The 13,813-nt window shown below is 39.8% G+C and overlaps 2 protein-coding genes across 7 annotated transcripts; one reads left to right on the forward strand and one right to left on the reverse strand.

The window, feature by feature from the left end:
* Positions 1–6: 6 nt before the first annotated feature.
* Positions 7–4,530, forward strand: zdhhc23b (zinc finger DHHC-type palmitoyltransferase 23b). 4 transcript variants are annotated; one of them, XM_055151062.1, is made up of 6 exons: positions 7–257; positions 665–783; positions 895–1,059; positions 1,431–2,114; positions 2,325–2,492; positions 2,978–4,530. In XM_055151062.1, the coding sequence occupies exons 3-6, from the start codon at positions 1,034–1,036 to the stop codon at positions 3,249–3,251; spliced, it is 1,152 nt and encodes a 383-aa protein (XP_055007037.1). In that variant the 5' UTR covers positions 7–257; positions 665–783; positions 895–1,033; the 3' UTR covers positions 3,252–4,530. The 4 variants fall into 4 exon arrangements, 3 of the variants coding, with proteins under 3 accessions (XP_055007037.1, XP_020781316.1, XP_020781315.1); XR_008631835.1 differs by lacking the exon at positions 665–783 and adding an exon at positions 2,619–2,741 and having other exon boundaries at positions 8–257; positions 895–1,049; positions 2,978–3,110; XM_020925657.2 differs by having other exon boundaries at positions 8–257; positions 895–1,049.
* A 9-nt stretch (positions 4,531–4,539) lies between these two features.
* Positions 4,540–13,738, reverse strand: ccdc191 (coiled-coil domain containing 191). Of its 3 annotated transcripts, none has more exons than XM_055151060.1 (16): positions 13,374–13,738; positions 12,564–12,699; positions 12,313–12,465; positions 11,968–12,146; positions 11,649–11,872; positions 11,023–11,164; positions 10,743–10,933; positions 10,402–10,642; positions 8,518–8,912; positions 7,824–7,915; positions 7,427–7,509; positions 7,129–7,230; positions 6,876–7,019; positions 5,716–5,868; positions 5,256–5,410; positions 4,540–4,746 (listed from the first exon to the last, which is right to left on the reverse strand). In XM_055151060.1, exons 1-16 carry the CDS (start codon positions 13,443–13,445, stop codon positions 4,605–4,607), a joined length of 2,604 nt encoding a protein of 867 aa, XP_055007035.1. In that variant the 5' UTR covers positions 13,446–13,738; the 3' UTR covers positions 4,540–4,604. The 3 variants fall into 3 exon arrangements, with proteins under 3 accessions (XP_055007035.1, XP_055007036.1, XP_055007033.1); XM_055151061.1 differs by having other exon boundaries at positions 8,497–8,912; positions 12,564–12,648; positions 13,374–13,736; XM_055151058.1 differs by having other exon boundaries at positions 8,497–8,912; positions 13,374–13,735.
* Between the last annotated feature and the right edge of the window lie 75 nt (positions 13,739–13,813).

Here is a 13,813-nt window from a genome sequence, read left to right on the forward strand (position 1 = left end):
GACCTCTGGGCGGAGAGAGCGCTTTGACGTCAAGAGGAAATGGTGCTGGGCTCGTACTGTGCGCAGAGGACGTCCCCGGCTGTAAACAGTCCGGTAAAACTGTTTTTCGTTCACTCTCCGTGACTAGTACAGCGGTTAAAGTAATCTGTCGGTGTCGTTAGCAGTCAGCCACAATATACCGGATGCGACAGCTGTCTGAAGAGGAAGAGATTTCCAATGTGAAGCGCCGACAGGTACCCGTGGAGCCTAGTGTTTGGGTAGGTGTTTCCCTTTTTTTCTCAGTTGCATGAACATCGCTAACGTAGGCCTTTGAAAAAGTTGGAGAAGTGAGTTTTATGGATATTTTGTGTGACTACCATAGAAACGGCAGATTACCTTAACTTTACTTGATTAAATTCATTCAACCTCTACAGCGCAACCAAATGGGCTATCGCCATCTAGCACTAAAACAGGGCTAAAATAGGAATTAAACTGAACTCAGTCATAACATAATGAAGTACAAGCAACAGACCTGAAATGCATCTCATTAAAATAAAGTGCAAAATGGCAGCATCACCAGAATTTGTTGCAGATTACATTTCTTTTCACTGATTATAGTACATAGTATAAACTGTTTTCATGTTGTTGTTTTTTCTGTTTTCTTGCATCTGTGCTTCTCAAACAGACCAGAAGGATGCAGTGGTGGCAGTATTCAGTTTGCTGTAAATTATAGGCCTGACAGATGTGTGACAGATGTGTGTAGGAGGTGAAGGGGGGGGGATGAGCAGGATCTTTAGAGCAATGGTACTTGCTGTTTTGACATTACTTTGGAAACATGAATGTGATAGAATTGGTTACTGCTGCATTTATTTATATACATTTTTAATTTGTGTGTGAACCTAATGTGATCAATAGGATGTAAGACTGTCCACTATGACGAAAAGAACCAAGAAAGTGCAGGAGGAAGAGGACACTTTATGCTGCTGTGAATATGTGAACGGACAGGGTGAGCGCAGTCACATGGGAGCCTGCTGCTGTGACTGTGAGGACCTGGATGATGCGTGTGACAGGTGATTACAGGTGATGGAGAGCAGGGGACCATATACTTGCATTGCATCTGCATTGTTTTAAATAAAATAGTCAAAAAATGTTGACCCACAGTTTTATTTGTTAAAGTAAAAAAAAAAAAAAGATAAATTAATCTTGTGCCTATACGTCCTTTCAACTGACGACATTCACCCCTTTATAACTGAATAGTGCTACTATTTTGTCTAGATAAAGAAACATAATATTTCATTTTATAGTTCATTTTGTAGATTGGTCCATTAATAGACATATTAATCATAAACCAGGAATGAATATCTTCATTATGATATGCATCATCCACTTAAATTTTAAACTATGGGCAGCAGAATGTGTGTGTTAGTAAGTTTGTCTGATTTGTTTGCTAGGTTTTTGAAAAGAGAGCCCCAGAAACCCGACTCCTTCTCTAAAGTCGCTGAGGTCTTGACAGACAGGATTCGTGTGCCGTGGCTGTGGGGTGGAGCCAGGAAAGTTGACCTGTCAATCATCCCTCCACTTCTACTTCTCCCTATTCTTTTGCACGTTGCTGCTCTGCACTTCCTGTTGGGGGTGTTAGTGCTCACAGCTCTGCCTGGCCTGGTGCTGTGGTATTACTACATCACTCATCGTAAAAAGGGGCGGACACTCTTCTTCCTCAGTCTGGCTCTTTTCTCTCTGGCATACATGTACTACTTGTTTGTCACTGTGGTGGTCCCCCGTGGAGACATTGGCATGTTTCAACTGGCAATAATAACTCTTGGCGTCATGTCCACTCTGGCAGCACTCATCCGAACTAAAAAAGGTCCCGGGGTGGTATTGCAGAATCGAGAGGCCTGTCATAGCACTGTTACTTATTACGCTCCTCTGCCAGAGAAAGACCCAGCCATGAACGGTGGGAAGCATGAAGTAATGTTGATGGAGCGGGCTGAAGTATCAGAGCCAACAGGAGCAGAGCTAAAGGAAAGTCATCGTAAAAACTGGTGTCCCATGTGCAGAGTGGTACGGCCTCCTCGGGCAGGACACTGCCGGATCTGTGGGGTTTGTGTCCTGCGTCTGGACCACCACTGTGTCTGGTGGGTTACACTATAGCACGATTTATTATGGCTTTTGTTTTATCTAGTTCAAAGCCCCAATTTATGGGGTGTGTTTAATCAAGTAACTATTAAACTACGTTTACCTATTTTGCCATCATCATTTTCATAGTAAAGAAAATGAACGTTCAAAGTTAAAAGTAAAAAGTTTTGATGATTTTTCTGATTTAAAATTATGGTTCTGCTCCACAGGATTAACAGCTGTGTGGGCCAGGCCAATCACCTCAGTTTCCTTCTAACTCTCATCTTGTTCCTACTGACCTCCCTGTATGGGATCTGCCTGGTGCTGCAGAGTGTGTGTCCAAAACAACACATTTTCAAAGCTCTTCTCTACTGCCCAGGGGTCTACAGCGAGTTCAAGTAAGAAAACAAGCACTTTCTGGATCAGGTTAAGGTTGTGGTAACTCTTAAAGTGCACTTGAAGACACATAAGTGCTTTAGCTAAAAAAAAAAAAAAGCCTACATAATGTCTGTATCTTTCTTCAGTGACACCCATGAGGTAAAGGCAAACTGACTTGCAACAAAATTGCCATTTACAAAAAAAGCCATCTTTGCCTGCAAGTAGTCTTGAAGTTTGTTATTGAAAAACTACCATGAAAATAATTTCAGGTAAATGAATTGAGGGCGTATTATCCAGTCTACCTTTAGATGAACTACTCATAAAACCATGAGAAAATATTCCACATTTTCCAGTGTTAAAAAGTATATGCTATACTATCTTATATGATATCTTATAGCTCTAGTGATACATTTGTGATGTGGTGCTGGTGATATGATTGGTAATAGAAAATCAGTAAATACATAAAATCAAATACATGATCAGATTCACCCTGTGTGTGTTTCAGGACTGCACTGTGCTTCACCTGTGCGTGGTACAGCAGCATTGTGACTGGAGGGCTGCTTCACCTGCTCCTGGTGCAGGTGATCAACATCAGCTACAATGTGACAGAACGAGAGGCTCGCATCGCCCTGCGGGAGAAAAGTGCCCAAAGTGCCTTTTGGGGACTCATAGTTGACACACGAATCTACTCCAGAGGATTCTGGCTAAACTGGTCTGAATTTGTATTAATGGGAGATAAAGTGAATCTCACCTCTTTTATTCCAGCAGATGTGGTTTAGTGGACTGAGCCTTGTGCTGCAGTACTGTTTGTGTGCACTGGATGGCAGCATGATCCCTTCTACTCATCACTTTATTGGTCTCTTGCTGAAACCACTCCAGAGATCTGCAAAGACTGTTATCAGCCACCCTTTAATGCAGCTTCGGTTACCACAGCATGGGACTTGCCCCCAAGTTGGCCTGACACATAGCAATAACAAGATATATCGACTGCCTTTTATGAGGCATACATCAGGAACCTCTTTCTTTACTGCTGGTGTGACTCTGTGACCCCTAAAACTCACCGCCTCATCCCACTTTTTATATCGTTGTTGTAGTCTGTATCCTTTAGCTCCAGTGTCTTCCTTGAACTTGTATGTTCCCAGACCTCCTGTACTGTTGTGCCTTAAAGAGGGTGTATTAACGGTTACCTTTTTATTGTTTTGAAACTCACTTTTGTCCAAAATCACTCTATATCACTCTAGTGCTATCACGTTACAATTGGCCTGTGTTCTGCTAATGAAACTACTACAGGTCACATCAAGTTTGTAAAGCTGTAATGGATTGTTTTGTATCATACTTTTGTATATTTATGGAGAAATGTGTTGGAGCATTGGACAAATCTTATAACTAACCGTAGGAGGTTGTATATAGTGCTCGGGAGAGACTGCTGAATTAGTCAAACATACATGGATGACATCTAAAACTACTTCAGGCATGTTTTGATAAGTGAACAAAAACTTGATTTTGCATAATACCCCCTTTAAAGACAAGGGGAATTTATCAACATGAGCACACACTAATGAGACATTTTCACATCTTCAAAAATATTGTTTTTCAAAAAAACTATATTTGGTCTAGAACTGTTTGTTTCTGGACTGGCTTCATGCCCTCTTTCTTCTCTTCACAATTATCCTCTCATCAGTATGCAGTCATCAAAAGTGTCATGGTCATTTATTACAGAGCGCACTAGATTATTTAGCTAATTAGTGTTTTACAGCGTGCCGTTCTATTAATAATTTGGATCGACAGAGATATAAATGGCACCTTTTTAAAACTGACTCATTTCAAGATTTAACTGGTCTGTAAGACCACCACTGAAGGAAAAGGAGGTAAATCAATACAAATTAATGTCTACCAGAGAAATAAGATTCTGCCTTTTAGCGCTTTATGTTATAGCTGTTTTATTGGTCTTCAAAGGAATGATTGCTTTTTTTATAACTCGACACTCACACTCATTTGGTTATGTGTATGTATAAAAGTATTTTAATTTATTGTCATTAAACAAAAGCTGTGTAAGAATATTATTGTTTTCTTGCATTAGTTAATGTTAATGTTGTGTAGAACAGACAGGATCTGTTCTACACACTCATGATTTATGACTGATGGGAGCAGAAATCAGGGAGAATCTCAACTACTTTCCGCACCAACTTTTCCCGGCGTTGCTCCTTCTCCCTCTCTCTCCGCAGCAGGACAGGGAGCTGCCTCCAGGCTAAGAACCATCGCTGTAGCACCCGTCTGGAGAGCAGCCAGATGGAGAGACAGGCAGGAGCAGAACAAGTGAGCAACAAGAAACTAAATTATATGAACCTCTAGGTTAACGAGATCTAATGGGTTTTTTGACACAAGGTGACATGGGGTTTATCGTCAATGACAGCCAACTGGGCATCAGGAATAACCCCGTGGCTGTACATGTGAAAACTGTGTAAAATTCTCAATCAACCATCTGTCCAGAGATGCCAAACCTACTCCAGTATTTTAGACAAATACATGCAATTTTATGATTTGTTACAGATTTGTTAAACATATAAAGTTTTCAAATGAAATAGTTCAGAGTGTACCTGAGTCATTTACATGATTTACATTCACACAGCACTTTCACTGCAGCTGTTTTGACTCTGAATAATGATTGCTACATTTTGCATTTCAAAAACTTGACTTGAGTAAGTATTAACATTTTCAAACAGTATTCTTTAAGAGAGATCCATACACCACTAAAACATTAAGGGAAATTAGAGGTCACTGACCTGCTATTCTGCTTCTCAGCCAGCTCCTGACGGTCCCACTCCAGTAGCCTCTCCTGGATCACCAAATGTTGCAGAGCCTGCAGGACCCGTCTAAGAGTGCGAACACGGTAGAAACACTTGGCTCTCTGCTCCTGAATCAGTTGCCAATCCATTAACTGAAGAGACAAGGATACAATGATACAATCTTATTTATCAAACTGGTTAAAATCCACAGCTACAATGTGGGTCATGGAAAAAAAGCCTCAGCTCCTTAACTGTAATTTCTATGCCATGATCATGATCAGTGACTGAAAACAGGGCTCGAAACATCAAGTCCACGTAACGGAAGCTCTACAATTTCTGGGTGTTTATTTAGTTCAGACTTTAGCTTAGAGCGTCACAGAAGCCTTGAAAGTTTGGCAGAGCCTGGGCTGAAGTGGCCAATATTGAGTTTACACGGCTGTGTGTTGGTGATACTCACTTTCTTCCAACTGCCTAAGCTCCTTCGGAGCAGAAAGTGCTGGTGCAGTTGGTCAGCAGAAGCTTTTTTCTCAGACAGGGACTCTTGTGCCATGCGCTGCCAGCTGAGTGTGCACTGCCTCAGGAGGGACAGATCGTGGTGACTCTGGGCCAGCTGGCACAGAACAAAAGCAAAGTATTGATTCACACTGATAACTGTGTCCATACTTACATGTGCCAAAATGAAGACAATGGGCTGTGTAAAAGGAATAGGATCATTTGAGAGCAGCTCGCATCTTGGAAGGATCTTACAGTGAAACTGGATTATCTGTTTGCAATGAAGTATGTGTGATAATCTGAGACATACACAAGCAAGGAGAGGCAGGTGCCAGGTGTTTGGTGGACTCCTGGACCAATTGTGTATTCATTTCTTTTATGATATATCACTTCCAATAACACCTATTTGATGCACATGTTGTTAAGGGGAAATTATTGTAATTTTACAGTACAATAAAAAACTGAACAGAAGGACTACTGAATTTGTAGGTATCACATCAGCCACTGACAGCAAAAAGAGAAAATATCAAGGTGAGTCATAATAATTGGTTCATATTTAGAAAATGCTATTTGTGTCTCCTGGTGTTGACTAAGACTGTTGCTCCAGGGTGAATGAGAGGAGGTGAACAGACAGGTGTAATCCTCCTCGCATCCCAAATGATGCAAGCAAAACGTTTTCAATAATGACTAGACATTTTTATGCACAAATTAGAAAGCTTAATGCTAACTTTTCATATTAGTGTCATTGAAAATGTCTAACCATTTGGAGATTTGACTCCATTTAAATAGACTCAAATGGAGTGAACTTAATGGTTAATCTCTGTTCCTCCAAGCTCCAAGTACGTATACACTGCATTTCATTTGTCAGAGGGCCAGCAAGCTGCTTTTTCATATTTAAATTCTCAAGACATTTACACACGGCAGTTAAGCATTTCTATTTAGTAATTTAGTTTCAACCTTATGTAGGAATGGAATGCCTGGAGCACTTCAGAACCGTTCAATTTGATTTTAAATGCGCATGGATCATGGACCTCCCGGTTTTGTAAAATGTTATAAATTGGCACTTTGTGAATAGGTTTGAATCAAGTTTGATGACAGTAGAAATTGACAGTTCAGGGCATGTACCTGCATGTTGGCCTGTGTCTGCTGAACCAGACGTTTCCATGGAGCCAGTCCGTTGCGTTTTAAGAGTGTTCGATGGTAGTGTTGGCGGGCCAAAGACATCAGCTCTTGTTGTCTTCTGAGCCGTCTCTGTTTCTCATCTTCCCTCTGCGCAGTGCCATGGTACAGGACACATATGTCACTCACTTTGATTCAAATCTTACAGTGTGTTATAAGCTATTCATTATTTCATTATTATCTATGAAAGACGTGTCACCTCTTTTTCCACTCTCCTCTCCTCTCTCCTCTTTTCCACTGCTCTGCGCCTCTCCTTCTCCTCTTCTCGCTGCCGCTGCTCTTCCGCTGCTTTCATCTCAGCCTGAAAAGTCATGTTTTTTCAGCAGTAGTGACATTATGACACGTCCTACTAATACAAAGGTACTAGAAGTAAATGAATAGTGTATGGACAACTGCACCAACATATCCAAAGAATACAACACTTACCTTGGATGACTCAAACAGCCATAACAACTTTGGTATCATTGTTATTATGGGATGACTTTGAAATATCTCACCAACTTCTCATCTTCTTTCCTTCTCTTGATTTCTTCGACTTGTTTCCTCCGTTCTGCCCGCTGCCGTGCTCGTGTCTCCATAGCTTCAAAAAGAGAAAGGTGAACTCAACACATGGTACTCCTCTGATGTTCCTCTCCAGTGCTCCCAAGTTGACATGCACATCCTAAGTTTGTTTGGCCTTTTATATTCCCAACAGCAAACTCTAGTCAAGGTAAATAAACAGTAGCTGCTACTGTTGCAGAGCTGTGGACTTCAAGGCTATAGACATGAAAGCAATTTTCTTTCACAGTGACACTGGGGCCTGTCATCTCCATGTGTTAGCAACAAGATAAGTCTTCATATGCATTTATACAGCATGCTTTATAATGTTCTCTATTAAACTTTGAGTAGACTGACCAACAATGATTGGATGAGGACAAGTCTGCCGTGTGACAGTTTTCTTCTGAGGGCCACATGGAGTGTCAGGTTGTCCATTACCCTCTGGTGCCCTGAAACACAACAAGAAAAGCTCTGTCATACATTGACTTTCCTGCACTTTCATTCAGACAGGTGTCTACTCAAAGTAACAGTAAATCATGAATTTAAATTGACTGTAGACTTTCTTATTTGCGGAACACTTTCAAACTCTATAAAAAATACATTTATATTTTAATATTTATGACTGATATCAGATTAAATACAGCATTAACTATGGAACTATGGCATTGCCAAATTTATTTTAAGCTAAAAACAAGTCTCATCAAATATTACCTTTCTTTGTATATAAAACTGTGTGACTTTAGAAAGTTATTAACAAATAATTGTTTTTTCCAAAGTTGTCAAGACCAGACATTTACGAGACAAAAAAAACTAAACAAAAAACAACAAATTAATATTTGCTCATAAGAATGTCAGCTCTTGCTTTTCAAGATAGATGTTTATATTCAGAAGTAATGTTGAAAATTCAAGCAGTGTATCATGCTGAAAGTGAGGGCTGTCTAAACCATAACTACAGTTCAATTATTCAATTATAACTGTATCACAACTGTACATCTCAGAGATTACATTTCTACATTTACAGGGGAGTCACCTTTGCCCTTTAGGCTCATACTTGTGGATCCATGGTATGGCTTTTGCCAGCTGAAGGCGCTGTGCTGACTTCTGCTCCTCAAGCTCTAAACCCATCACAAGCTGCTCCTTCTGCAGTAGTACAATTTGCTCTTGTTGTTCCTTGAGCAGCTTCCTCTGCTGATAGATGATCTGTAGTTGTGTGGTATGTCGGTGCTCAAAGCGGGCTCCTGGTGCAGTCAGGTTTTTCAGACAGGATGAACCCCTGTCTTTGTGCAGTGCCCTCTGGATCTCAGCTCCAGTAGGGGCCACATGCTGACGGCTTATCTGCCATGGCTCAGTGGGCTGGGTCATGGGAGCCATGTTGGCCCCTGGGTTTTCCTCCTGATGTACCAGAGATGTATCAGAAGCTACAGAAGCTGCACTTTGATGAGGTCTCTGCAGCAAAATAGAAAGCCCCATAAAATTTCACATTGGTTATTATTATTCTTTTATTTGTACAGGTTAGCCTCTCCAGACTTAATGTCTCATTTTCAATAGGAAGCTGTTTGTTGTAATTCTTTTAATAGTAATGTTTTTTGCTAAAAGATCATAGATCACTTTGTTATAAAGCAATACTAATTTTCATATTTACAAGAAATACAGCATAGACCTTGGCCAAAATTGCCCCATTATTTTTGGAGTAGCTAAAGGACATGTTAGTCTTCATGGTAATTTAAAGCATGCAACTGTATGTACAAATTATGCCCTATTAGTGTCACCTACAGATTGATTGCATGCAAGAAAGCAGGTGTTCAAGGATTCACCGTAATATTATCATATTCCACTTACATTTGATTGATTATGGCAGACCTTGAGATGGTCTTCTTGGTCTTTTCTGGAGACTGTTTGATGCTTTGACCCTGAAGTAATATTTCTTTTATCTGAAGACACCGAGCCAAGCTAATGGCTAATGTACGTAAAACAATAAATCAAAGCTTCTATAGCAGCCAGTACTAAAATGTTCTAAAACACAAAACCATGTTTTTATGTAGGGTAATCAGTTATCTATAGCTGTCTCACTGCTTTAATGTATTGCTAGATACTATGTTGCATTTAAGCACAGACCGGACATATCAGATGGTCAAAGTAAGGGAATACAACCTTGACCTCAACTTCAGGTGAACTTTGCAATTCAATAGTTGTTTCCTTACAAATTAATTATACATGTCACCACTGGTGCAGCCATTGTCTACCTCTAGTGCTCCCTCTGGTCACTCTAGCATGCTTATTTGAATGGCTTTGTAGGTGGTGAATGGGAGTGCAAACCTTGGCATTGCTTTAATATTATTCTACCGTACCAGCCTTACGGACCACATCTGAACTAAAGCACATTTACTGATATGCAGTACATGAGTTGTTTCTTCCCTTAAAAGACACAGTGTTTTAACACAATAGTTAAAACTTTTTTTTTCCTTTTTAGAGAAAAGCTCTTGAAGGTGGTTTGAACCTAAAATGTTTGAAATACTTTGTAATGGACTATCTCAATTTAAGTGCATCAGTTGAACACATTGACTGTTGAGCCACGGACTTATAGGTGGGTCCACTTTAAAACTCTTAATTCAGCTCGATACAAGTTTCATTCTATAGTCCCTACTCTCCACTGTCTCATGGCTCAAATATCATTTTCTCACCTCAGTTACTAAACATTTCAACAATGTCTCCCATTGACAGAGCACTGAAACATCTCAACTTTGATATTCAAGATATTACAGAATTTCTACTTATTCCCTTTCAAAAGATACAGTATAGTGTATTGTTTTAAATTGTTAATAGCCATGACAGTGGTCTAATTTGTTAGTTCTAATTCTGAAACCCATGAGGCATTATATACTATATTCTTCTTCCTGAGTTGTTGATAATGATTGTTGAAATGTCTGTGTCTCACCTTGTATTCGGTTTGCATGGCCTTTGCTGGAGCCATTACTGCTTGACAGGTTGGGTTTTGTGTAGCTCTGAGTTTGCCACTTGTCACTGCACTGATTAAGGCAGCCATCTTGTGGCGAGTTTCCTGCTGCTGACTCAAGAGCTTTCGTTGTTCCCTCTCCATCTGAGCCCATACCTGCCACTCATTCAGAAAACGTCTTAACAACCGTCTGTTATCAGTCTGCACAGCCAAAATGTAGAGTCTAAATGGACATGTGATAATTATATTAGATCATTACATCTTCCAGTGCAATAAGTTCACAGTTGTATTATTTAATATGCTGCTTATTATCTTATTCTTGCCTATTCTCTTCTCGCAATTCCTCCTCAGTTCTCTGCACTTCTTGTTGCTGTTGTTTTAGTAACACTTGTGCCCGCCAAGCCCGCCATACTCTCAGCTTCCTCCTCCACTCACATACAGTCTTGGCCTTGTCCATGTGAATCCTTTGGTTTAGCACCACTGAAAACCAAGCAGTGAAATGCCTCTGCAGACACTAAAATATACATAAGAACACAAAATAGAGTCTTATATTTATATGAAATACAATATAAAAACATTGACATGTACTATAGATATTCTTACCTTAAAGTTGTTCATATAGAGCAGTGTCAGAGCTTGTTGTTCTTTATACAGTTGTTGTTGATCCATCTTCTGACATTCCATAAGAATCAGAGAGGCACATTGTGGACTCTTGACAACTGCCCTCTCTGCACAGTCTCTTTTCCTGTGGAATAATGATTGATTACAACAAAAGCCTTGTGATTTCAAATTGTGATTTTCTTTGGCATTTAAAGTTAACCCCAGAGGTCACACTTTATATAACACATTTTATTTATGTCTAATATTTAATCTCAGAAAAAAACAGTCTGTTAGTGCTGTGTTTGGCAAACAGAAATGACTTAAGTTATGTAATTGTTTAAAAATAATAGTAAAGTGCCTCATGCACTAATGTGCACATGGTACAAATTGCAGCTGTGGCAGAGGCTGCAGTCAGAACACAGATGCTGACACACTGTTATACAACAACAGCTTTATAATGCTAGCTGTGGGCTTATGCTTCCCTCATGGGGACATGCTGACAATAGAAGGTACTGGGTCAAGGTGGATAAACTAAGATCACACACAGTGCAATCAGGCTGCTGGAGATGGGTAATTTCAGATATAGAGGAGTGTTCATTTGAGGCCTGTGTTCACAGTAGACACCATACCTCTGTCGAGCCAGTTGCTGAATGCACCTCTGCTCTTCCATCTGCCGTCGTAGCCTGACCATCTCCTGTTGAAGCATGTCCTCCTGTCTGCGAGCCTGCTGCCGCCTCCTCAACTCCGCCTTTCTCTCTCTCCTCCAGGTCTCTTCTCTGGCCTCCTGAAGAGTCTCTCGTGCTCTCTGCTGCCTCTGCCTCTCAGCATCTCGTCGGGCCTTGTTCTCATGCACCTCCAGAAGCAATCACCAGCATTTAATTAGTCATCCATTCAGAGGTGAATAAAACCATTTTTTGGGAATTCAATGTTTGAACTTGATGCTGGTACCTGTTTGTGCCTTTCTTCCATTGTAATGGCTGAGTTTCTGAACTTCTTTCTTGTCTGTCCAACATCCATTGCTAACTGGTCCATAATTACAGAGTCTAGCACCTCTTGTTCCATTAGTTCTTGCAGACAATTGTTTATGGTGCTGCTCTCCTCTTCTTTAATCAAACAGCTGTAAAAATCTTTTCAATCAAGAAACAAACAGATATGTTTATATAGGTAAGCAATTTATGACATATGTCCTTAGTCTGCTTTTTTTTCTTTTTTTTTAACAAACTAAAAAACTGAACATGAATTAAGTGACAAGTTAGGTGTGACATAGCAGTTTGGATAGCCCTAGTGGGATACCATCAAAGTTGGTGTAGTTGGGAGCTGTTGGGGTACAGATATCCAAAGCAATGGGACTGTGTTTCTCAGCAGGAAAGATCAGGTCATCTTCTTCATCCATCTCCAGCTCCAGACGTAATTTACCGTGCAGCCAATCCCCTAAAAGTGCCTGAGCTGGGAGCAAAACAAGCACAGTATCAGTGTTGAGCCTGCTGCAGCAAAGCTCCGGCTTTATTATGGGGATAACACTTCTGGAGACATCATTGACCTACCTTCACTGTAAGCATCATCATGATCCTTTAACTGGGCAGAGGTTTGCAGAGGCATAGCCAGGTCAGATGAGCCTATATGGGGTTTCTTGTGGGAGAAAACTTCAGACACAGCAAATTTGGAAGCCGTCTCTACCCGCTAAAGCAAAAGTATTATCTGTAATGAAGCTATTCTAGGGATGCACCCATACTGATACTGGTATCAGATATTGATGCAAGAAGTTTTGCTGGATCAGATATCAATCCCATCATATCTATGTAATAAGACTATTTGCTAGCTGATGCAGACCGAGGGTTTCTCATAATGTTTAAAGTTTTATTCACACAAAGCTGTTCAGTAGCTATTTGCAGGATAAATAATATTTGGATCAAGCAAATTGCGTTTTTTGGGTAAAATACAATTCCCTACAATGGTATAGGATAATATCTGAGCAGCGACATCAGGTCTCAGAGCTTAAAAAAAAAAAGAAGAAACTGGATCAGACTATTACTTTTAATAGATTTTCAAAACAAGAATATACTTTCACCACTGATCAGTGTCACTATTCTTCAAAAGCTTATTATAGCTAATACATAGTTCATCCACTCAAATATGGGGCAAAAGTCAATCTTAAAAGCACGTGTAAGTTACATGCACCATGTCATCGTGTTTTTTGTTTTTTTGTTTTTTTTATCTCACAAGTTAGCGTTAATTAATTAGTGACCGAATGAGACATTAAATCATTAAATGCTCTGCTGGGTGCATTGAATATTTAAATTAGTAAATTACAATTTAAAGATAGCGTATATAAGCCCAGAGCACATTTATCTCACCTTTTCAACAGATGTTTTATTTCCAGGCTTCTTCCATCGGAACAAATGCGAACTGTATTCGTCGTATGCCATATTTGTGTTTCATGTTATCAAAATGACAACGATACGATGGCTAACAAGAATTTTACTGTCTTTTACCATGATAACGTTAGTTAGCAAAGTCAACGCGATGCCAATCAGTATTAATATTAATATTAATACTAAAATAAAATGCAATCGCTTTAGATCACAAAAGTCTTTGGAAAATGTGGCAAACGTAACGATTACTTCTGAAACTAGCTAGCTAACTTGTTACTGGCTTGTTGTGTAGTTCGGTTCTGTTTGAGTACTCTGGTAACCATAGCAACAACTACATATGCACAATTTTCACACACACTATTTATAGACATTTTTTTTCTTCTGTACTGTACCTTCCTTACAAACAAACTTCAAATTTGTTC

This window comes from Boleophthalmus pectinirostris, unplaced genomic scaffold (assembly GCF_026225935.1).
Source record: "Boleophthalmus pectinirostris isolate CB_2022bp ecotype Guang Dong unplaced genomic scaffold, ASM2622593v1 HiC_scaffold_15, whole genome shotgun sequence".
Classification (NCBI taxonomy): domain Eukaryota; kingdom Metazoa; phylum Chordata; class Actinopteri; order Gobiiformes; family Gobiidae; genus Boleophthalmus; species Boleophthalmus pectinirostris.